At 47.6% G+C, this 24,208-nt stretch overlaps 1 protein-coding gene across 3 annotated transcripts; it reads left to right on the top strand.

Moving 5' to 3' along the window:
* The first annotated feature begins 191 nt into the window (after positions 1-191).
* DDI2 (DNA damage inducible 1 homolog 2) lies at positions 192-24,208 on the top strand. Of its 3 annotated transcripts, XM_064470529.1 has the most exons (10): positions 193-379; positions 4,865-4,994; positions 6,078-6,308; positions 8,667-8,793; positions 10,880-11,007; positions 11,602-11,730; positions 12,512-12,615; positions 13,024-13,213; positions 17,662-17,724; positions 17,821-17,955. In XM_064470529.1, exons 1-9 carry the CDS (start codon positions 242-244, stop codon positions 17,676-17,678), a joined length of 1,194 nt encoding a protein of 397 aa, XP_064326599.1. In that variant the 5' UTR covers positions 193-241; the 3' UTR covers positions 17,679-17,724; positions 17,821-17,955. The 3 variants fall into 3 exon arrangements, with proteins under 3 accessions (XP_064326598.1, XP_064326599.1, XP_064326597.1); XM_064470528.1 differs by lacking the exons at positions 17,662-17,724; positions 17,821-17,955 and adding an exon at positions 15,377-15,593 and having other exon boundaries at positions 192-379; XM_064470527.1 differs by lacking the exons at positions 193-379; positions 4,865-4,994; positions 6,078-6,308; ... (2 more) ...; positions 11,602-11,730; positions 12,512-12,615 and having other exon boundaries at positions 13,136-13,213; positions 17,821-24,208.

Genomic DNA, 24,208 nt, shown 5'->3' with positions numbered 1-24,208 from the left:
GGCGCTGGGGTTTGCTCCGGGCGACTCCAAAGGGGCGAATGGGGGTGGGGGCAGCGTTTGAGGTGCGGAGCCTCTTCGGGAGAGGGCACATCCCCCACCGCCGCTAGGCGCCCCGTGATTGGTCGAGCATCCCTGATTGACGGCCGGCCCCTGAGGCGGCGGGGCGGGAGCTTTGCGACGGCGGCGCTTGACGGCGGCGGCGGCGGCACTTGGCGGCGGGTGCGGCGGTGGCGGGGCGGCCATGCTGCTCACCGTGTTCTGCCTGCGCCGCGACCGCAGCGAGCTCACCTTCTCCCTCCAGGTGGACGCCGACTTTGAACTGCAAAACCTCCGGGCTCTCTGCGAGATGGAATCCGGCATCCCGGCGGCCGAGAGCCAGGTCAGGCCCTGCCCGCCCACCGGCCCCCGCTGAGGACCGGGGGAGGGCCCGGTGGTTCCCGCACCCCCGGGGTCCCCTGGGCTGGGGACGGCCGTGTGTCCCTCTCCCCCCGCGGGGTCTGTGCTCCCCCTGCGGCTAGGGGATCCGCCCCGCCGGGTCCCGGGGTTTGGGGGGGTGTTTTGGGGACAAACGCGTCCCTTTTCCCTCAAAATCCTCCCCCTCCCCCGGGTAGAGGGCTCCGGGTCCCCGGCGGCTCGGTGTCTTACCGGTGTCCGTCCTGGAAAAGCTGGGTGTCTTCCCGCGGTGGAGCTGAAAATAAGAAGAAAATGGTTTATTTGGCTTTTCGGGTTTTTTTTTAAGTTAAATTTTAGAGGAATCTGGCGTTTTAATGAGGAAGGGTTTGGAGCGAGAGGAGTGGGAGTCGGGGGGCGGGAAAGGTGGCGGCCCGCGGTGCCCTCAAACCCCGGGGATCGAGGCTGAAACGTTGGGGAAAGGGTTTCATGTATCGCATCAAATTCCTGCCTGCGTCTGGGGCGGAAAAGGGCAAATTGAGGCTTCCTTCCCCCCCCCCCCCCCGCCGTTTTTTTCTCTCACAGGTGCGGGTACCGGATGGTGCGTCTGCCCGGGTTCCCCCCGCATCCCCCCGGGTTCCCCCAGCAAAGATCCCCCTTCAGCCCAAAATCGGGGCTGGCTTGTCGCGAGTGTGCCAAAACACAGGGCAGGCTGCAGCGTGGGGGCAGCTCTCGTCCATCTGTCTGTCCGTCTGGGGTTTGCTCACTGTTTTGGGTTCAGTCCCAGTTTTTTTTCTGATTTTACGTTTGGTTTTGTTTTGGCGATTTCTACCTGTTTTATCGGCAACGCGGTGCTGGACAGGGCGATGTCAGCTCCTTTTACTGGGGCGCCGGCCACGCCTGGCAGAGTTGGCGGAGTTTTGTGGCGATGGCTTTTGCTTTCCAAGCCTTTTCCTCGTCTAAATTAATAAAGTATTTTTCCAGTCAGGCAAATATTAGTCAGCGATGAAAAAATGGCTGAACCGGCCGCCCTTGAGGTGGACGCGTTCCCTCGCCGAGCAGGTTCCCGACGCTTCACCTGCGGCGTTTGCTTTACCTCTGCTTTTGGCAAGGCTTTTGTTCTGGGGAGCGAGGTTGGTTTTGAGGGGGAAGCGGTCCCCAACGGAGGGGTAGAAAATCAAAATGAGGTGGATTTTCCTTTAGAGGAAAACTCTTGATTTTTGGTAGGTAGAAAGAGAGAAACCAGCTCATTTAAAGGCTCCCACCTGCTACGCTCCAGCAAGCCCCCGTGCCTGGGTCACAGACACCAGCAAGGCACCCAAATCCGTGGCCAGTGATGGGGACAGCCTCTGCGCGTGGGACTCTGCTCAGTGGCTTCGATATCTCTGGGCACGTGGAGCACAAACTCCTTGTCGTCAGCCTTGTTCCCCTTGTGTCAGGGTCACCCACCAGATCTGGCTCTGTTTGAGGAGAATGAGTGATCGTGGATTTTTCTGCTTAGATTTTGCCAGGAGTTCCCTTGCTTTGAGTTTTTGCATCATCTTGCTTCCTTTTTTTAATGTTTTTTAGCTACATATTTATTTCTCTCTTTCCTGCTTCTGCCCAGCATTCATGAAGGGGTTTGAGGAACTTCAGTAGAGCGAAAATAACAAAAATACAAGTTATCGGTGAAGCAGCTTGTTGCGTAAAAGGATTTTTCCGTGCTCAAACCATCCTCTGCAAGCAGGCAGAATTATATTTCCCAAACTTGGTGGTTCACTGCTGTTTTTCCGTAACCGAGGCGCACGTTGTGTTAAAGGTGTCATGTTGGCTCAAAAGAGAGGATGAATTTAATAGTAGGGACTGCGCAGGGTGGAATGAACCACAGCTGTGTGTGGAGGCGCGTTAATCCCAGTCTTATTCTCTATTAATTTGGTGAAATTAATTCCGGGTGCTGCAGTTTGGGGTGGAGGCGAGCAGGGGGCTGCGAGGTTTCCAAGGGACGGCTGCAGTCGCAAGGCACAGAGGGCGGCGTGCGGTAACGGGGATGGTGGCTGGCGGGCGCGGTGATAAGTTGCAGGGCGAGGAGAGGGGAGATAATTTGGCTCATTGTGGTTTCCTCCACGCATCGAGGCATCGGCTTTTCTGGAGGAGGGACGGGGAGGCTCTCAGCAGCACCGCGTTCACCTGGCAGTGCCGGTCACTTCCTTTGTTTTGCTTTCTTTACGCGCTGTGTGTTCCCTGCCCTTGGCCATGCACCGGAGGATGTAACGGGTTTGGGGTTGGTTTGATTTGCGGTTGCTGGTGGTATCTAGCACCCTGGACTGGGGCTCCTCGCTTCATAAGGAGGTTCTACCCTATGCATTATGCGAGATCCAACTCTTGAGCCATCTCGGTGCTGGCATCCCTGCCCGGGTCACCTCCAGAAGAGCCCGTGTCTGGTACCTGGCCAGCCTACAAGCTTGCCTTCTAAAGTATGCTACAAAAGAGCAGCAAAATTAAATCAGTTTGTTTTAACAGCAGAGCAGACTGGGTCAAAAGCGCATTAAGCCATGCTGCTAATGGATGTAGAGTGAGTGCTGGGTGCTTAATTCATTGTCTGAGGTGTTAAGGCCGAATGCTCATAAATCCAATCCCAGCAAGATGACAGAGGTAAAACCTCACTTAAACTGATTAACTTGTCTCTTCCAGAGTGCCTGCGCAGGGAAACTGCCATTTCAGATCTGCACGTGCAGCTCAGATTTATTAAAAGCTTGCTTTCTCCGCGAGCCATGGCATTACTGAGCCAGGCTGGGTGGGGCGCGTCCAGTAACGTGAGAGGATGTGCTGGGACTCTCCCCATTGGAAGTTAACCTTAATTATGCTGGTAATTATGTCTTGCAAACCATCGGAGTAGAGGCTGCACGCCTTAATACAGCTTGCGACGGAGCCGTGTTGGCTTTGGAAGGGACCCAGTTTGGTGCAACACCACAATAACCGTTGTTAAGTGTGTCATTAACGAGAAGGTAGGAAGCTTGTGCTTGTTTCTCGAATTCTGATGGCCGTCGTACGTGGTTCTTGTTATTTTTGCTTTTTCTGTCTTGCCTTTGGCACCACCGCTGACAACGGATCTCTGCTGTAAGAGCACATTAGCGTAATGTCTGTGTAATATTTCTGAGCTACTGCAGTAAAAGTCTGTAGCGTCTTCCAGACCTTAAGACACGTAGTAACTGGGCTTTTTTGCGTCTTCTTTTTGGATCTGCTGCTTGCGATAGTATCAGGCAGAGCCGAGCCCATCCAGGCCAGGACTGCGAAAGCTTCTCCCACGCGGCTCTGCCAGTCCCGACCTGCAGCAAACCTGTCATTGCTGAAACAGCCTTTTCCAGAGGCAGAGACACGCGGTCTTACTAAACTAGGTAGTAAACGTGAAATTTGATCGTATGCCTGACAGGTTTAGGCCGAGTTCTTGGGCGCTTCTTGCTTTGGACTCCCGCCAGGGGCAGGAGGCTGTTGAACTGATCTGCCTAGTCTCGTTGCGCTCCGAGGAAGGCACCAAAACCTTAATGTTTAGCAGATACTGTTTCTGGGAACTTTTGTTCCCGTAAAGTGCTTTTTTCTTTATTTAATTTCTTTTGCTTCCCTGTAGCTTATGACACTTGTAGGTATTGCAGATCTACTGGTAACAGAGATGTTCCCGTGGTGATTATTCATTTTTATTTCAATATGTTTTTGTGTTTAATCCATGGATCGCTTCTTAAATCAGATTATCATGACAGAAAATGATGTGACTTTGTGTTTTAGACTCAAAAGAAGTTAATTCCCTGCTGTGGACTGCCTGCAGTCTTGGGAGTGGTGTCTTTGGGTGCTGAACCTTTGAGTTGGCGTAGAGTTCCATTCGTGAAGTAGTCTGGAATTCACTGAGCTAATTGTTGAGGTCCCTGTAAAACTGGTTATTCTGGGGAACTGTCTTGTTGGAAAAGGCAGAGATCATAGATATTGGGCTGGGTCGTCCACGGATCAATCCTGACCAGCGCTGCCTGCACGTACACGGTCGGTCTTTGGTCAGTAGGTGCTGACTTGGGGGGAGATAACGCTGTAGAAGGTGGTCATGGCTTGTGTAATTGTAGAGGTTGGGTGTTGGAAATGTGTGGCAAACAGCCCTGGCACAAGGCTTGCTGTCCGTTAAAAATCCTGGCCTCTACTTAAGGGAGACCAGCCCTTCTCTGAGATGCTGGGTTTCAAGAAACCACTGCCGGGTTTCGGTAAGACCAACTCCATGTCATTGTCCAACCGCCGACTTGTTGAGGTCTTTCTGCACCTGAGGTGGGGTGCTTTGGCAGGGCCTGCCCGTTCCCGTGGTGAGACTGGCACGCCTTCCCTTCTGAAGCTTGGGATGGGTCCAGAGGATTTACCAGAACGCTTTCCTAAAAAAAAAACCCCAAATAAATAAAAATAAGCCAGATTATGTCCGCTTCATCACGCATGGTGTTTTTCAGTGCACTCTCTCCACAAACAGATAGTCTATGCGGAGCGGCCTCTAACTGACAACAACAGATCTTTGGCCTCCTACGGCCTGAAAGATGGGGACGTGGTGATTTTGCGACAGAAGGAGACCGTAGAGCCACGGCCCTCCATCCGCTTCCCAGGTGAGAACGGATTTGCGCTAACTTTTGCTCTCAGCCTGCAAAGATCTCAAGGTTTATCAAACACCAGCTCCATCTTTTGTCAGCCTCCTTTAGCACCTTGCTAGGCAAAACGCTTAGGAAGGGAGGGTGGCTAGGGATGAGGTGGGGAGCTTTTAAAATTACCTGAAGGGCTTGTTGTTTAATGGTTTTTTGGTTGGTGTTTTTTTTTATTCCAAGGAAGCAAATAACATTTTACTGTCCTTTTAGAGAAATACAGAGAAAGTGAGGAAGGTAACTGGTTCAGGACAGCAGTTTTTGGTAAAGCCGTGTGAATTTTCATACAACAGCTGGTTCCCTTCCCGCACAGTGTGATGGCACAATAACACGCGGTCTGTGCGGCTCAAACACATTAGATGGCTGTTGCGATGTGTGCTCTGAATCTGTACGGTGACAAACACCCAGAGAAGCCGCATCTTGACAAACGCAGTTGTGCGTACTTGCGAAAGGCTCCTCAAGTAACGTCTGAGTGGAGCCCTGCTCCTCTGCCCTGCCTTCTGCAGCGATTCCTAGCAAATCCCCATGGTTAAATATCACTGGAAAAGAAGGTACCGCTGGCTGAAAAGGACGTGGGAGTGTTGCTTGAGGTCTTCGTCCTCCTGCCTCAGCTGGAGCACTGGTACCTGCAATGCAGGTCTGCAGAGATACTACTTTTTTTTTCTTTCCCCTCCCTGCTTTTTCTTAATCCGAGAGATTCAGAAGTGCCTTAGAGTCACTGGCTTTAGCCTTCCCATCCTTCCCTGTGGTATTCACATTTGTGAAGCTGGAAATAACTAGTCTGCCATTCACTGAGTGCATTTCAGGGGATTAAAAATGGGCCAGATAGAAGGCTAGACCAGTTACATAAATACGTGTTAGCATTCCTAACCCAGTAACCTGAGTACCTGGCCGTGCTTCCGACACGAGTTGCTCGTCGCAGAATCCAGTCTAATACTGTCGGATTAAGAGCCGGCTCATCCTTCCTGCGGTTTTTCCAGTGCATTTTTCAAGGAGAATTGTAAACGTGAAGCGCCGACTCCTCTGACCTCTTTTTTTTCCCCCCTCAAGCTCTGCCGAGGATAGACTTCAGCAGCATCGCGGTTCCTGGGACGTCCACTCAGCAGCATCAGCCACCAGCACAGCGTCTTCGCCCGTCGCCTCCCGATGCACCGTCGTTCCCTCAGGGTTTGGACAATCCGGCGCTGCTACGGGAGATGTTGCTTGCGAATCCCCACGAGCTGTCGCTGCTGAAGGAGCGCAATCCGCCCTTGGCGGAAGCGTTGCTCAGTGGAGACCTCGGTAAGTTGGGTTTTTAATCTGCGGGAGGTCGTTTTAAATCTGTTTGAGCTCAGTTCTAATAAAAGGCAGCCACAGCTTTTTAACTAGTCGGCATGTTCGCTGCCAGCTCATCAGTGACGCCGGTAAAAGGTGCTAGTTGGGAGTACTCGAAGCAGAGTTCCTCTCCTTCTCACAAGACTGTTTCTGGCAAGTTGGGCATATTTCTCCTGCTTGGCTTTTTTAATATCCTCTATCCGCTACTTTGAAACAGCAGATGCGCAGATGAGTCGAGTTTCTGTGAAAGACAAGTGGCTCAGCTCCTGATTTTTATGCTAAGACTGCCTGAATGCCTGTTTTCCAATGATGGTGGTATGTTTGCTGCATCTCAGAGCCCACTGAGACCTCTCAGAGGGTGGTACGCTATCAAACCAACTCTGTCCGTAATGATTAGCTGCTATGGAAGTGGGCGTCGGAAAGGGAGAGGAAAAGGAATACGTAGTGTCTTTAGGGAGCTTAAGTTTCTGTTAACCTTGAAAGTGTTAATGTATTTTGGGCACAGGTACCTAGTACCTAGTACCGCGTCCTTCGCTTCCTCTGCAGGCGAGTAGCTGGTGTTGGTCTCTCATTCTTTATAAAGCTTTGAACTCTGGTGTCCTTTCAGTATGAAACCAGAGTGGCGTTTTGGGCATCAGAAGATGTCCTGCTAAACCTCTGCAAGATGTGTAGTTAGGAAACAGACCGTGTTGAGTTTGGGGAAATGAATGGAGGAACTTTAGCAGGAGACTTGTACCCCCCTCTCCACTTTCAAGGCTACATCCTAGTGATTTCTCTCTGTCAAAGGAAGCTAGACAGGAACTTGCGTGGGTGTTGTCAGCCTATTTCAATTTTTAATTCTGACTCTGGTTCGTATCCAGAGGTAAAACCATGTCCTTTGTGATCTCAAGTTTCTCCATGCTTCTTGCAAGCGCTGCATCCATAGTGCAGGTGTTTCTCCCATCACCTTGAGAAGATGTGCTGCTCTTGGCACAGAAAATGAGAGATTAAGCCCAAGGCACCCAGAACTGGCTCATTTGCTGATCTGTCTTGTCTTGTGCGCATTAAGCTTTGAATCAGATGTGCATTTTTAGTCCTAAATCGCCACAGCGGGCTGTCAGAAGGAAGTGGTTTGATCTGGTTATGCTCTCATCATTCTGTGCTGCTAACACTGCTGTATTTGGGCGCAGATCCAGTTCAGCTCTGGCCCTGATGCCCAAATACACACAGATATGTGCCACGTGACTGTGCTGGATGCACCGCGAGCGCTTTAGAAGGCACCTGCCATACAGAAGGCTAATTTAAAGAAAACAAACAAGAAACATACCCAATGCCTTCCTGAACATGGAACAGCCTTTGAGCTAGAGAGCGTCTTCATGGGTGCTGCATTTCTGGAAGCAAACCCACAACCTTCTGTGTTTACAGAACTTAATTTATTGCCAGGTCCTTTTGGGAACATACGTGATCACATCCAAGGAGTAAAAAATAGCTAGAGGCCATCGAAGAAGTGGGGATCTAAAATCTGTGTCCATAGAATGGGCTGCTTGACTTTGTGAAGCAGGTGTCCTGTCTAGGACCTCTTGATTTTGGTGGTGGCATTCAGCTTTAGGGGTTATAGTGTCTCTGTCTTTGCCTGTGTTGCTGGCGTTTACAGTAAGTTTTGTTGTTAGCTTTTTTACATCTTGTAATTTTGCGTTTGCTCTTTGGTGGATCTGCAGGCCGTTTTTTTATGGGGGATTGCTGAGTGTAAAACAAGATAGATTTCACAAGCTGGTCTTGTAGATGGGCCATCTAACTGAGAGCTGTGAAATCCCACTTCTCTCTCTGAAGCTTTTACAAAAGACACATGCGCTCAAGCTTTTAATTTGAATTGTGCAAGCTCTATAGTCCTGATTTCTGCGTCGGGTCTCATTTATCTGCTGGTTTTGCAGCTGGGGCTTGGGTTTTTTTTGAGTATTGCATAGGCAATTCTTGCTGCAATAGAAGAATGAATTCCTGTTTTGATGGCAGCTCTTTGTTTTAAATAGTGTTGTCTTCATGTTTTTCTCCATGTTTCTTCCATATAAAAATGTATGTGGAAAGAAATTGAGCTTGCTTGTGCTGTTTGGGTAGCAGACACAAGGAGAAAGAGCTCTGCCCAGTTGCTTTTCATCTCAGTGGGTTCCCCAGTTTGCCACCGACCCTTTGAGGTCCATCGTGCTGCCCTCAGATGAAGCCTTTTTCGTGCGTGCTGCCGAGTCTACCCGAGTGTATGCTGGCATAAAAAGAAGAGTTTGCTGTGCCAGAACTTGATTTGTAAGAATAATCACCAGTAAAAAGAATTTCTGTGTCTCATTGTTACTGCAGAGAAATTCACCAGGGTGTTGCTGGAACAACAGCAGGACAGAGCCCGGCGGGAGCAGGAGAGGATCCGACTCTATTCAGCTGACCCTTTTGATCTTGAGGCACAGGCCAAGATAGAAGAAGACATAAGGTAGAAAACCAAAGTCGCTCACACGGTTTGGACGTCTTCCCAGCGCTTGTTTCCACAGGGCACTTCCATCCATGGTGATTTCTTCTTGGAGGACACAAGGGGTGTGTTTAGATCCTGCCTTAAGATGCTCGACGGGCAGTGCTCTGAGCCCCCTTTGCACGTGGGAAGGTTGTGAATCTGAGACATGTAGGCACACCCTGTCCTTCAGATGTATGCAGTTGAGCACAGATCATGAGGTGGCAGCACCGCTGTCCATGCGTGTGATGTCCCAGAGCTGTCTAAGCTGGTCTGCTGTGAAACAAGAGCACTTGTGGATAGCGCTTAGCCGAGATCCTCTTGAGTGGTGGCACTTGGGCATCTCAGGCATGTTTTGAACTGAAGAGCTGGGCCTGTGTTAGTCTCTAAGCTGAGCACTCTGCACAGCAATGTGGTGTCATCTCTCCCAGCTGCCTTCAAGATTTGGTTTCATGTACTGCTAATTGTTTTGTCTCGCTGGCTAATTCCAGGCTCTGAACATCACTGCTGTCAGAGGAGATGTTCTGTAGAAATACATTCTGATCATCAGCGTTCGCTCCCTCTTGCTCTCTTCAGCACTGTGCTGAGGCTTGATTTCTTAAATTGAGTGATAAATCCTGAGTCAGAACATGACTGATGGTTTTCTCCCCCAATAAAGAAATGTCTTTGTGATACAGGCTCATAGTTGGTCATAACCAAAATTCATTTGTGGTAGGAGCCATTCCTGCGTTATGACTGACAAGGTGTTGGTGCTGGATAAGTGCTTAGCTTAGCAATGCAGAAAAATATACACTGTAGGTAGCAAAACATTGCTGGCAGGTGTAGGAACGATTTCCTTCCTCCATGGATGAGGTGACAGATAAAGGTGATGTGCCCGAGGCTGTGCAGCTCTTGGGGAACAGTTTGGGCACCTAACAGTGCCCAGATTTCACGCCCCACTTAGTTTCTCTGAACTCCTTGCTTAATTAGATGCACTCTGCCCAAGATTGATTGGAAGCTATTGCAAGCATCGTATTTTCTGAGACACGCCCCTGCCCTTCAAGCGGAGAGAGTGGCAAGCACAGAGGAAACAGAATAATGGATTTGACAAGAAAACAAACTGAAGATTAACCACTGTATATCCACTTTAAGCTTAAATAATAAAAGACAGGGCAACGTGTGGCTCTTTGTTTCACGTGTATATGAAGCAGGACAGGCTGGCAGTGGGTAGCAGGGCGCTTTAGCTCCCAAGCAAGCCAGGTCTTGGTTGCCGACCAAGAAACCGTGTCTACCCATCTTGTTGTGGGAAGGGCTACCACAGTACAGAAGACAGGTAAGAAAGGAGCTTGGGTTTTTCCCCCTTCCCCTACTGAGGAGGAAAAGGGAAATGGCATCAAAATTTGGACGCCCTTTTCACTTTTGGTAGATAAAGCTATTTTGGATGCAGTTGCTACAGATACCCACCGCTTCCAAGATTAGTGTAGGGGCTGTGATGGGCTTCTTGAAGAGCGTTTCTTCTGTAGGCTTGAATTTGCAGTGAGGACCTGTGCTCATGGTGGTGTCGCTGCAGTTTTGCTCACCTCCCTCCCTTCCTATGCCTGGAAAAGGAAAGATACCAGGGAAACGTTGGAGGATTTTCATGTTCAGCTGCTGTGTGGGATTCCAGCGTTGTAGCTACTGGCAACATCTTCATCGTGTGCCCTGAGTGCTTTATTTTAGAGTGACTAATAAATACGCAGGTTTTTTGCTCACAAGTTCTCCAGGTTAACTCTGTGGTGACAGGTTTCTCTTGCCAACAGAAGGTCGCCAGGTGCTGTTGTGTGAGTTAGGCAAGGCGTTGGAAGGAGCAGGCTTCACGGCTGCTGGGGAGCGACGTGGTGGCTCTGGATTAAGCCAAGATCATGACTAGCAATCCCTCTGCTAAGGCGGCTATGTTTAGCTAATAAAGCAGTCCTTTTTGTGGTTTAAATGTGCTGTTTGTAAGGTGAGCTGCAGTGGGTGGGATTACCAGATCTGTTTGGAAGTCGGGGATGCTTATAAGGTTTGGCCCATGGAAGGTCTGATTTTTCTCTCTCTTCTCCATTAAATTCAGGCAACAAAACATTGAAGAAAACATGACGATAGCAATGGAAGAGGCCCCCGAGAGTTTTGGCCAGGTGGTGATGCTGTATATTAACTGCAAAGTCAATGGACATCCAGTGAAAGCCTTTGTTGACTCAGGTGAATTACTCCCATTTTCATCTCTTTCTCCATGCTCTCCTTTCCCTCACTGAGGGAGACTAAATGCTCCAGAAGTTTTGCCCAAAAATTCCAGAATAAAGCAGTGCATTACAAGATTTTGAAGGACCTAATTAAAACCTGAGAGCAGCCTGGGCATTGTTTTAAGGCGAACAGAGGAAATTGTTGCAAGAAGCAGAGCGCGTGAGTGCTTGAATACCCCAGATCAAGGCTGCTGTGAGCATTTCTGGGACTGCGATGCCAGAAAGGTCACTGCCACTTGTATGTCTTATATCATTTTACAGATGGAGGGATTTTGCATGCCTTTAATGCTGTGCTTCCCATCCACAGCCTTAAAGGGAAAGTACTTGGGGTTATTCCAGCTCTACAGCGATACGTACTTTACTGTCAGTGCTGATCTGTGTATACACAGTCAGTTCAGCGCAGTGGGATTCACAGGAAGCCTCTATGCCCTAATGTAGTTGCTGATGCAGTGTGGTTTCCCGGCTGCTGAGTGCAAGATCTTAAGCCCTTCCAGGAGAGAATTTTAATTTGTGATGAGCTGTCAGGATTTAACACCGATTCTGTTGCTGTTAGGTGCCCAGATGACCATCATGAGCCAAGCTTGTGCTGAAAGGTGCAACATAATGAGGCTGGTAGATCGGCGATGGGCTGGCATAGCTAAAGGTGTAGGGACGCAGAAGATAATTGGCAGAGTGCACTTAGGTAAGTACTGGCATTCTTCTTTGGGCAGCTTTAGCGGCAGTTTGATTGCGTTTCTCAGAATCTTGGCACCGAGGAGTATCTGGTTTAATGCTGTAATTGCTAGAAACTCCTGCAGAGTAAAATGGAAGCGCATCTGCAAGATGTTTGTTTGACTCAGGCGTGGTACTCTGGCTTCTGACTCATTTCATGCTTTTTTAATGGAATTACCTTAACGCTTTTAGGTGAGGGTGTCCTCAGCTCAGAGGATGTGTTCAGTCTGGGTGCAAAAAACAGGGCTAATGTGAAATAGTGGGATCTTTCCTGTTTGGGGTGGGACTGTTAGGCAGTATGAGCTGCTCAGGAAGGGTTCTGGTACAGTGGAGTGTTTCATATTCCTTATTCCTTTGGGAAAAGAAGGCTGTCCATGCTCTTGTGCAGGTTTTCTGGATGCCAGATGATTGCCCTTGAAAAATCGATTCTTTTCACTGTTGTTGCTTTTCAGACTTGTGCTCTAATGAGCTGTACGCAGCTCCTCTAGCTTGGCAGGTTAGATAAGCGGTCCTTCAGGCTCTAGAGCAGGTCAGCTTTTACAATAATTAACTTCTCGAGACCAAGGCAGGCCTGGTAGTCCTGGGCCTCGCACAGAGCTCGACTTTCTGTGACCCAAACAGTACATCAGAGTGCCGGTTTCAGATTTACCCAGCAGGCTTGTGCAGACCTTTCCCAGGAGATGGAAGAGCAGGAAGTAGATTTGTTGCTCTGTAGCGTTGCGAGGTGGTAACTTCTCTCCCTTGCATTTCAGCTCAGGTCCAGATTGAAGGGGATTTCCTGGCATGTTCCTTCTCAATCCTTGAAGAGCAGCCCATGGACATGCTGCTAGGACTGGATATGCTGAAGAGGCATCAGGTATCTTCTGAAACAGTTACTGGCTCTTCCAAGCTAAGTGCAACATAGTGCCATGCCTGTGAATTTATTAGGATTTCTCTGGGGAGAGTTGATAGTGGATTATCTTCCAGCCAGTTATGAAAGAAGTATGTACACTATATACATTGTGGTGTCTGGCTATAGGATGTCTGGCTGCTCCCTGAATATTTTTGCTCTCATCGAAGATGCTCAGAGCTTTCCAGCTGAATGATTTATTACAAATCAAGTCACACGGAGCCCTTTGCTTATAGCCGGTGCTCTTGGCCCGCTCTGCTTAGCTGCTATGAGCTGTTCCCATTGGAAGCGGGTCGTTTAACCTTTTTTCTCCTTCTTCTCTGGGAATCAACTGCCTCTTACGCAGGCCCCTGATGTCTCGATGCTCTTTCACAGTGTTCGATCGATCTCAAGAAGAATGTACTAGTGATCGGCACGACTGGCTCGCAGACCACGTTCCTCCCGGAGGGCGAGCTCCCAGAGTGTGCCCGGCTGGCTTACGGGGCCGGGCGGGAGGACATGCGGCCGGAGGAGATCGCAGACCAGGAACTAGCAGAAGCAATACAGAAGTCCGTAGAGGAAGCAGGTACTGGGAGGAGGCCAGTTGAAATATTAATCTGCATAGTTTTCTTACTGTGCATCAGGATGTCTGTCAGCAGTTCCCCTTCTCAGCTCCTAGGAGATATAGTCTAATCCAGTATCAGAGAGTAAATGGTGGAGAGAAAGGGGCTTTATTCTTACTCGTGGACTCTAACTGCACTTCTCTCTTCCTTTCTGTACAGTAAAATCTGTCTGCATGAAGGCATCTGGGGGTGCTTGCTGTTTAATTTGTGCTCTCCTTGCAGCTTCCAGCCCGCTCTGGTTTCTTGGCCTTCAAAGGTGCGGAGATAATCGGTTGTCTCTGGCACCCGTTCACCTGGGTCGAGTTGTGGTGTCTAGTCAGGGACATGGTTCAGTTGTGTGATATTTTAGCAGCCTCGTGTAAGGACAGCTTTGTGGAGTCTTCTGCAAATCCTGTTCTCAATAGCTGCAGCATATAAAAATAGAGGAGCTGTAGCAGAAAGTATAAATCTCTTGACAAAAGTTCATTACAATCTTTAGAAATAGCACTATTTCACCATGTTTTTTCCTTAGAATGGTGCTCATGCCCTTGGAAGGTGAATTGCCTCTCTTACTGAAGATTACTGTTGCTCTGAATTTCAAAAGTGGCAGCTGAATTCACATCCTAATGTGTATCATCAGCCTTAAATGTGATCTGCAAAGAGAATTTTTACCCTTGCCATGGATTTGTTCCCCGTGCCCTGGAATCCGTAAGCCGCACAGGTGCATACTGACTGGGCTACGGAAGATTTTGATGGCTGCAAAATTTAGTCAGGTGGGGATGCCAACAGGGCTGAATGCGGAGCCATGAGCCAAACTGTCTGAAACTCGGGTTTTCTGTGCAACTCCTCCCTTAACTTCAGCTTATGATTTTGACTAGAGGAAAGCTTCATTATTTTTTCCCTGCTATTATAGTGAAGCTGTGAACACCTCACAAAGTGTATTCCTTAGGCCTTTTCCAAAACTTTTAAAGATAACATTTTATATGCAAGTCTTTTATAGAGACTTCCGAGTTTTACTGCTACTTTTCCCTCTGAAAGCACACAGTAAGATTCTGCTTCCCACACACATGTAAAACTCTTTGCCAGGTCACATTTAAGCTGATAAAGTTGATTTCTTCAACTTTTTTATTGCTAATTTTTTAAGACTCTAGCATGTTCCTATTTAAAATTGAAGTGCGATAACCAGATTTAACTCTCTCCATATTGTATATTTGTAATGTATGGATGCTTTCTTTAACGCTTCCCAATTGCTGCCTGATAGTCCAAAGAGCAAGCACTGACCTCCTTGCGAATAATGAAGCTGTTTACATGAAGGGGAGCATGAACCTGCACTCGTTGGTCCCTTTGACCAATTTTCTTCCATTCTAAGGATATAACTTTTCCAGAGATGTAGAAACCTCAGAAGGAAGGCCTGGCTTTAATGAATTGGCAAAAAACAGTTTAGACGTTTCACTTTTAAAGCCAAATTTGAATGCTTTTTAACTTAAGTTGCAGCAAGTAGAGGGAAACACAAACATAGATTTGACCTTGCCCCGTTTTGACATCGCTAAAGGTCAGACTTGGTAGCTTGGGCTCATGTCTCTTCACATCATCCAGCAGAGAAAATGTGCAGATGTAAATATTAGTTCTTTTCCTGTTAAAACTTGGAGCCTGATGAAGCCTGGGTTGGTTTTTGCAATATCTCTCCATTTTGGATGAGACTTTGCAGACGTCATGGTTGGATTTAGTTCTCTGCTGAAGGGGTCAAATAAAAAGCAAACCTCAGCCCAAAATAGATGAGTCTTTAGAATAAAAGCATTTTAGTTGAGCGCTTCAAAATGAAAAGTGCCTAAAATGACTTAAATCAAAGCTGCTTATGTACTATTACAGTTCTAAAGACCACGTGGCTTTGTTCAGACTAATCGGCAGTCTGCTGTTTTCCAATGATGCTGAGCCCTACAGGAATGTAAAAGATCTTTGAGAATAGGAAATCCATTTTGTGCATTGCTTAATTCCTGTAGAACACCCATGCACAAAACGAAGGCAGGTCTTGTTTAGATTGACTGCGACTAAGTCTTAGGCATATTACAAGCCTCTGGCTCACAGGCTATATCCTAAGATGTCAGATTATTGATTTATACCCTCCTCCTCTCTTCCAAAACTATTAGTTGCTGCTAGATGGTACCAGGAAAACCAAGTGAAGGAACAGGAGGCTGGAGAGGGAGAGAACGTAATGCAGGACCAGGGAAGCTCAGCACCCCACAAGGCCTGCGTTCTTTCGTAACCGTTGGAATTTTTGCTGCTGAATTTTTGCATGCTGGTAGATGGTACAACAGAAATCACTGCAAACATCTGTAGGCTATTAAAGTTCTCATTTTGAATGCACCTGGATTATTCGTGAGCTTTATTTAATTCTTATTTTATCCTTGAGGTTTATTTAATCTTCCAAAGCCCACTTTAGCAAGCCTCATGTTTTCTGTCGGCTGACTCACTGGTGCTGCAACACCCATGGCAAGGCAGCTGAGGTGGTAGTGGAGTCCTGGTATGTTTTACTGTGATCTGGATCCTCCACATCTGCTTCATTTATGTCTGCGAGCTTGCTCTTTTCTGCCAATATGCAGTGTTTTCCCCACCACCACCATTGGTAAAAGTTCCGTGATTAGGGAGGATTTACAAAACTGGCAGCAAAACTACAGTTGCTTCAGGAGGAAGCGTATTCGGGTAGCTTGCCCATATGCGGCTCCTCATCCAGACAGCCTTGATATAAGAAAGGCACTGCCACCACATACACAACTTGGGCTTTTCCCAGTATAGAGAGGGATTTACCCCTGATGGTGCACTTTGTGGAGAACAGTTTGTTCCTGGTGTTAGCTGGATCGATATCCTTGATGGGGCTGGGGTTCAGCTCCTGTAGAACCCTGGGAGGAGGATGACAGTGGGTTTCGGGAAGGATGGCGCTGAGGAGCGCTTGGCAGAACACCAGCAATCTCTGCTGCCTAAATGGCTGCAAATCCCTGACGTGTTTGATCAGGCTCTTATTACTGATCCACTGACTCAAAAGACAGTTCTGCTTCCTCTCTGAAGGACTGGCTCGGGAGCAGAGCGCGTGAACATGATCCTACCGCGTAGAACGGAAAAAAAATCCTTCCGGTTCTCATCCGTATCCTGTGTGACGAGCCTCTTTGCCACCCTTAGGAAAGATGAGCAGTCTGAAAATCTGCAGGATAATTCTGGCTTTTTAATACTCCAGCGTCGGCAAGTTGTTGTAGCTGCATTAAGACCAGATGAGCAGCCAACACAAGGGATCGCTCCCTGCAGCGGCGCTGTGTTCTATATCAAAGTGTATGGTCAGAGGGGCGGTATCGCAGCCTGTAGTGCACCAGTTTGATTTAAGGGAAAATAAAAGAAACAAGTAGCTGAGGTGAGAAAGGCAGATATCTTTCATCGTGTGAAACCTAAAGGAAATCCTGGCTGTACATGTGAGCGTGGCTAGCGGTCCGCCAGTACACCTGGGTGTCTGTAAAAAAGAGAAAGACTTCAGGTAGAACAGTGGTATATGTTTAAGACCACTGAGTTTGGAGGCCTTTGGAAAGTGGAAGGGAACTAATGCAACAAATGACCCAGCACAAAATCTGGATCGCCGTTCGGGTGTCTGACGCTGGGCAGAGTAGAGCTTTAATGGGAGGACAGGCGCTCTTACAGCAAAGGTCATGTTACCGATTTAACAAGAGCATGAGAGCTGATACATTAGCAAGATTAGACTATTAGCAAGATAAGGTCACTTATTTAATTTGTCCTGATAACGAGACCCGGTGTTTGGTGCTACTGATAGAGATCTGCAATTCATCTGTTCTCCGTGTGGAGAAGGAAATAGTGAGCTGGGTTTGACTTCTGGCTGTCTCTTCCTTTGCTTTGCTCTTCCCAGCTTCAGGCAGCAGTTCCTTTTGGGGATTTCTGCCTTTCGCCCTAGGATCTCTACGCTTCCCTTTTGCAGCAAGCTGATGTTTGCTCACCTTCTCCTCCCTGTGATGCCACTAGCCATCGCAAGGCAATAGCTGCTGGGAGCACAGTCCCTCTTGATCCTCGCTTCTCTGAACACGGCTCCTGAATATCTCCAGCTGTATGGAGAACGCACCGGTACGGTGCTAGCCACATGCCTTGTGCTGCATATATTTTATCAAGTGTGTAGTATCACCCACGGACCAACCTGCAGCGTAGATAGTACAGAACAGCCTTTAAATTGTTCTCCAGCAGAGTTATTTTTGACTTGCTGTAATGAATTTCCTAGGTGGAACTCCTGGAAGGCAGCAAAGTGAGGAGCTCCTGCTGCTCGTACGCTGTCTTCGGTGGACAGTTGGGAGGGGAGCTGCGAGGTCGCAGGACTATAACTGTGCATGTGGTGTGCTCTGAATGCTAACACAAGTTTGGTGTGTTTATTTCCTAATCCAAACAGAACGTCAGAAGCCTTGATGCATGTAGTGTGTGTTTACTGCAGCTGGAGTGGGCCACAGACCAGGTACTTAGAGCCATCGGTTTATGAGTTTTTGCTACTCTGTGAAAACGGTGGTTCTCGTGTGTCCTAACTACTTCTTTCTTGTCTGTCTTCTGTTAGAGAATAGTGACAAAGAAACTACCTCACTGGAAATGCCCTCATTACCAGCTTCTGATGGGTTTCAAAATCCAGTCCAGTCTTCAGGACTAAATTCCAAGATCTGTAATCCCACAAATCAATTACTTGATCGTTCTGTCTCTGCCCCTGCTTCAATTTGCTCATCCAAATTTAGCCTCGCAGAGCCCATTGATCCTAGAGCCGTCAAGTCTTTTGAGTCTTCAACTGAATGCCAGATAACCCCAGAAGAAGAACATCCTCTCTTACTACAGCATCTTTCCAATAACGCTTCCTTGGCAAATAACGACCCTTCTCCCCAGACAGGGGAGGTAACCTGTTGCAATCCTGCTTGCCTTTCACAGAAGACACACAAGGAAACATTTATTGCTGATAGTCTAAAGGAATGTAATGCTAAAGAACAAGACCGTGGTCAGGAACATCCTTTGGAAGTGACAAAAGAAAACAGTTTGACTGACACTGCTGCTAAGCACGGGCAAAATAAAGATGTATGTCTGTCTTCAGAACAGGAGCAAAAGCATGAGTGTCTCATAGACCATCAGACACGCACAGAACCAGAGAAAGAACATGTAGAGGAGCAAACTGAGACAACTGACCAAGAACCAACTTGCCATGTTGGTGGCATTGAGAAACCTGTTGCGGAAGAAGCCGGCCAGCCAGAAAATCCTCCTACAGAAATGAAAGGAGATCGACAGGAGAAAGCAGGTCTTTCCTGTGCAAAAGGGAGTACCCAAACGTCAGCCTCCTGTAGCTGTATCCATACGGAAGCCTTCATGGAGGTAGATGTAGCTGAGCAGTCTGTAGGTGAAGCGCACGGCTCAGCAAGCAAGCAGAAGCTGCAGGCCAAGAACAGAAGTGTATCTGACCTGAACTCGGACACCTTTTCTATGGAGGTGGAGTTGCTGAAGTCTGCACCCTCCCTGAGTGAGCCACTTCCCACCGGTGCTGTCCCACAGTCTAAAAGCACTAGTGAAATTCCTGCAAAGTACAATGAGTTGTCTAACTCAGCAGCTGAAGACAGCTCTTCCCCCTCCAGCATCCATCGGCTGGACACGGATCCAGGAGGACCTTCAGAAGAGCCATGTTTCTCTCTAGCATCAGCCTTGAAAGAGCTGCACAAACTCTTGATCCTCAGTAGGAAAGGAGAAAGTAAAATCTTTGCCTCTGAAGAAGTCTCTCAGCTGGAAGTGGTTCACAAAGAGCCAGCAGCACAACAGAAGGGGCTTTCTGAAGGCGAGCAGAAAGGCTCAGATCCAGCCAGCCAGGAACAGAGTTGTTCCTTCTATAAGGTGAGGTCTGAAGGTGGAAGAGCAGAGGGGAGCCAGGCTTGTGATTCTGGCATGGAAAACATCGGCATTGGGTCTGTCAGTCGCACAGAGTCAGCTCTCAGAGAAGGTGCGTTAGAGGTTCAGAAGTTTTCAGGTAAGAGTGATTTGGTCGTGGTGAATTCTGCAGCAACACCTGACCAGCAACAGAGCCCTGAGCAGGTGGAGGTTTTGCCAGAAGGTTATCAGAGTCCAACTGTTCTGACTTCAGAGCAAAACGCATCCGTTTCCTCTACACCCGCTTTGGATGAAGGTGCACCTCAGGGTGCTGGGAGCCTGTTCACAGGAGCGCCTGGGAGAAGCAGCAGTTCTGCTCCTGAAGGTCCGTGGCCGTTGGGTAGGCGTGAGGAACCACTGCTGAGCCCACCAGCTGGCTCTGCTGGACTTACCTCGGGTGCTCCTCCACCACCTGCTTTTCCTGCGGCTGATGTTGATCGGATCCTTGGCGCTGGTTTTACCACACGGGAAGCTCTCGAGGCTTTGGAACAAGCAGATGGAAACGCAGATCTTGCTCTTCTCATTTTGCTAGCCAAGAGTATTGTTGTTCCTACGTAACTATGGAAGAGGTCGCTGACTGGGGTGTCTTTTCTTTTAAAGAACGTATCTAAATTATACACCGTAATGTACAAGCAGAATGTTGAGCCAGGTTTTTTAATTATTTGCAGCCAAAGTAACTTGTCTCTTCTGTTTCACTCATTAGATTTGGCCTTTTAAAAGAAGGAAAACGTCCTAGCATTGTGTGGACGGGATAGCTTTTAATTATGCATACTGGATTAAAATTAATGTTTTTATTTAAATGTACAATTTTAGAATAAGCTCCAATGTTAAGAATAAAAAGCAGAAGCCATTAATATCACCGCCCTGTCCAGCGCAAAGCAGATCGCGAAGTGAATTGACCGTGCGTGTGCACAGGACAGGACGTGCACGCCGAGTTCGGTGTGGCGCAGGCGTGAAACGGCGCTCATCCAAAGGGACTCTGTGGACTTGTTTTAGCTCTGCTGCGCTTTTGTAACCCCATGTCCATCTGTGATGCTGATGAAACTATTATGGCAGCTACTAAAGGTATGTAGATGCCCACAGATGTGTAATGCTTTACAAGAGGAACGAGGGGTGGAGAGGGGCTTTGGGAAGCGTGTGCTTTTTGTGCGTGCACGGGGAAGGCTGATGCCTATTTCTGCCAAACCCTTTTATGCTCTTGGGCCACTGTGTTCAAGTTTACAACATGGGGATAGAGGAAGGGGAGGGACAGAATTTGGTGCTACCAAAACTTAAGAGACGTTTTAACTTATTTGAAGATAATGCTGGTATTAATTGTAGCGGCGGGGGGGTGGAAGGGAAAAGGAATATTTTTACTTTTGTTTTTTCTAGCTTTGCCCACATCGTGTTTCCCCCATACAAAAGAACAAGCTCAACCACAAAGCAAAACCTTAATGATGAAATTGTTTGACAAACCAACCGTGTGTTACGGTTCTTAATCCCCCTCTGCCCCTGGAAGGATGGACTGTTTCAGTGGATGCATTCTCTATTCACTGAGCACAGGTGTGATCAGAATGAAGAAATCTGCTCTGCACTAGTTTTATCTCAATATTTGGGGATGATCAGCCTCTCAGCTGTGGAAATGCAAACTGCAGAAATCCTGGAGCGGCTGGTGGGGTACTAATTCAATACCTCTTAAAGAGCGAGGGCTCCCCAGTAGGGTTTATGAAACAAACGCACTGACATGGCTTCTGCATTATAACCGTCGTGGCCTTCTGGGAGGTCCCTGGTGCGTAGCCTGCATGATGAGGACTCACCGAGGCTGTGCTGCAGGAAGCCCTTTCCAGATGCTTTTTTTGGGGACGAACTTTGTGATTTGCTCTGCAAAGCCCCAAAACCCTGTTGGGGCTGGGGGAGGGGGGAAGGAAAGTGTGGCTGAAACATGATACCAAATTTTAAATAGGAACTTTTACTTAGCCCCACTTGCAAATCTCTGAAGTGGTTTTATGTCAAGTGTTCATCTTGAACGTTCCACTTTGAGCTAAACCTGAAGCGATTGGTCAGCAGCGGCTGGAAACGTGTTTTTGTTCGTGGCTTTCATTTGTTATCATTGTCTCAGGCTGTGTTCCTGGGGTTTTGTTTTCCCTGTTGCTTAGCAGATTTGCCTATGTGTGTGCTAGGCTTTTTTCATGTAGGGTGGCATTTAAAAACAACACAAATTTGGTTTCATCTGTGAACTTGCAGGAGTTTCTGGTGAGCAGTGGTTGTCAGATTTTTCTTTCTTCTTGGGCAGCCAGGAGGTCCTTTAGAATAATGAAGAGCTTCAAGGCATTCCTCTGTCTGTTGAATGGAGCTTCTGCATCAGCTGTGAACGTATCAGCTGGGCCTGGGGCTCCCAGACACGTTTTGCTCACATCTCACTATTTGTGATGCCGGCAGCAGGCGTTGCTCCGTACGTATGTAGGAAGCGGTGCTTGGCTGTTTGGGGACCCCCTGCCAGAGCAGCGTCGAGTAATTCACTTGAGGCTCTGTTCAAAATGAGTTACTGAGGCAAGACTACAGCTTAATGATCCTTACCGTGCAGGTGGTCAGAGTTACCCCTGCTGAAGTACTTTTAAAATATTCTCTGTACAACGAGCACCTCAAATCAGCGAAAGCCCCCTCTGTGAAGGGTAATGCTTGGGCTGGTACAGGAGTACAGTGTCATCAGATCCCTCCCTAGAAGCCTTAGGAAATAAGATAAAGTAGACCCATTCCCACCTGCATCTGGTTCACTATCAAAAGCAACAACAAGAATGAAGCTCCCAGCTCTCAGATCCAGAGCATCCTCAGCTAAACAGACGAATCTGCTCCCGATTCACACCACAGGTCTCAGTGAGGTGGTTGTAGGAGCAAGCCCCCACCTGGTACGCAGGTACCAGCTGCAGGTTGGCCCTCTTGGATGCACGAGCGCTGAATTTGCGCCCCTAGCCTGCAGGTTCACCTACTGCCAGCTTCTCAAGGCATCGGATGTTAGCCATTCAATGTTAAACCCTTTTCGTATTTACACTTTATGTTTTTGGAAGCAATTGCTAATCGCTAGACGAAGTACTGCTGCTTTGCACCAAACTGGTCAAAGGCTCTAGTTTTATGGCCACGTTTACTTAGACTGCATATATAAGAATTTATGCTATAAAAGCTTTAGAGCATCAGCCAACTTGCTTCAATGCTCAGTTTTATTCTTTGTCAAATATAATTTTTGAAATCTGCCCTTCTGCCAAAGCTGTACTGAAGCATTTATCAATAGTGCTAGAATTTCCTGGGTAACTTTCTCTGAACTGCTATAAACAAAGCCTGACCCCCAACGGATAAATACTTGTAAAACAATTTAACAAGTTGATCCAAGCCTGGTGATTTAAATCTCTTCATTTCAGAGCCTTGCTTTGAGTGAATGGCTACATGCTGCTAAATTAGAGAATGATTTTTTTTTAGGAGCAAGATTTATGTTGGAGAAAATCTGGGCAGTGGTGAGTATTCGAGGTTAAAATAAAATGTCATAGAATATGTGCTTAGCAAACGCTGTCTAACAGTTGTCTTCTGTTTTAACGTGCACGTGTGTCCTCTCTGCTGTATGCGCACATCCTTTGCTGAGCCTTTAGCAGTCCCTTAACTGTCTCTCTGCTTACCCACAAAATGGGAATACTTCTGTTTAAGCAGGGAAGGCAGACTGCTACAGCTTGTTGGCTAGAGCAGGGGATAAAGTTAACGCCAAAAGCTGTTCAGGTTTCCAAGGAGCTGTGTACCCTGACCTAAAATAAGGCTCTTCACTCTCTTCTCTCTCCTCATTCATCAGTGCTCTAATGTACTAATGTCACATCAGCTTAGCAAAATTATTTCAGTATGAGAAGTCCGTCTATAGAGAATAAAGGAACACTCAGAAGCTCCTTCATAAAGATGCTAGCACCTGTGGGGACCCTTGTGGGTCTGCAGAGCTTGTTTCTGGGTGTTCCCTGACCGACCACTGTGGTCATGTACCTTGCTGTTGGTTTCCGAGATGTATTTCTTTTCCTTAAAGATACAGCAAGAATGTACTCAGCCCCTTGCTGAATGTGTTTCTGTACATGAGGCTCTAGGTGAGTTTAGAGGTGATGTTTAGTGAAATATTGACATCTGAAAGCTGCTGGGCACAGATAATTCTGACAAGAGGAGGAAATTGTCTCCTGGTGACGGTCCCTGGCATGTTTACCTGCTGCTGGACAGAGCTGAGCTACACTGCGTTATCGTGACAATCTCTGCCTTGTTGCTACGTATGTTCAACTTTCTACGTAGACACTTGGCGTCCAGGACTGTTAACCTTGTACCTCCTAGATATGTTCCTTCTTTCTGGCTTTGTCTCTCCCTCTTGCAGTCTCCTTTCCTCAAAAGTAGCAATATTTAAGCGTACTTGCTGTGAATGCTTAACGTCCAGATAAGTTTTCTTTAAAACACTATGCCATTTACACATAAAAGGAGGAACAGATCCTAGAGGTTTCTTCACCAGACTTGGACTTCTTGCCAAACGGCTCCCCAGAACTCTAACGTGAATTCAAAGTGGAGAAATCGAGAGGTATTTTTGCCTGCCTCTCTCGGAAGTCAGCTTGGGAAATGGGGTCAGTTTCATGTACATCTTTCCCTTCTGAAGCGTTCAAGGGATTTCTTCCTGCACTGTGTAGATGAGGCGTAGTCTGTGATCCAAATGCGTAGCGGTTTGGGTTACTCTTTGACTGATGCTTTTTAGCTTAAGAGTTTTAAAACTCATTTAAGGAACTTGAGGGAATCAATACTCAGGAATCCTAAAGCTGGTTGCATTTGTGTCATTTACTCTTCTGGGCTGAACGTACTTCGGTTGTCCTCGCAGGTGGCTGAAGGGAGGAGTGGTTGTGTCATCGGAGAATGGGATGTGGTTCTGCCCAAAGTAATACACACTTGATTATTTTTTTGATTTTTGGTTTGTTTGGTTTTTTTAATATTGGGGGACTGTTTATCAACAAAATTGATGTGTACAAAAAAATTTGATATTTAAAAAAATGAATAAACACTTTATCATAATGCTG

Source organism: Phalacrocorax carbo, chromosome 20 (assembly GCF_963921805.1).
Source record: "Phalacrocorax carbo chromosome 20, bPhaCar2.1, whole genome shotgun sequence".
NCBI classification, from domain to species: Eukaryota; Metazoa; Chordata; class Aves; order Suliformes; family Phalacrocoracidae; genus Phalacrocorax; species Phalacrocorax carbo.
The sequence above is the reverse complement of the archived record's forward strand: the minus strand, read 5'-3'. Positions and strand labels throughout refer to the sequence as shown.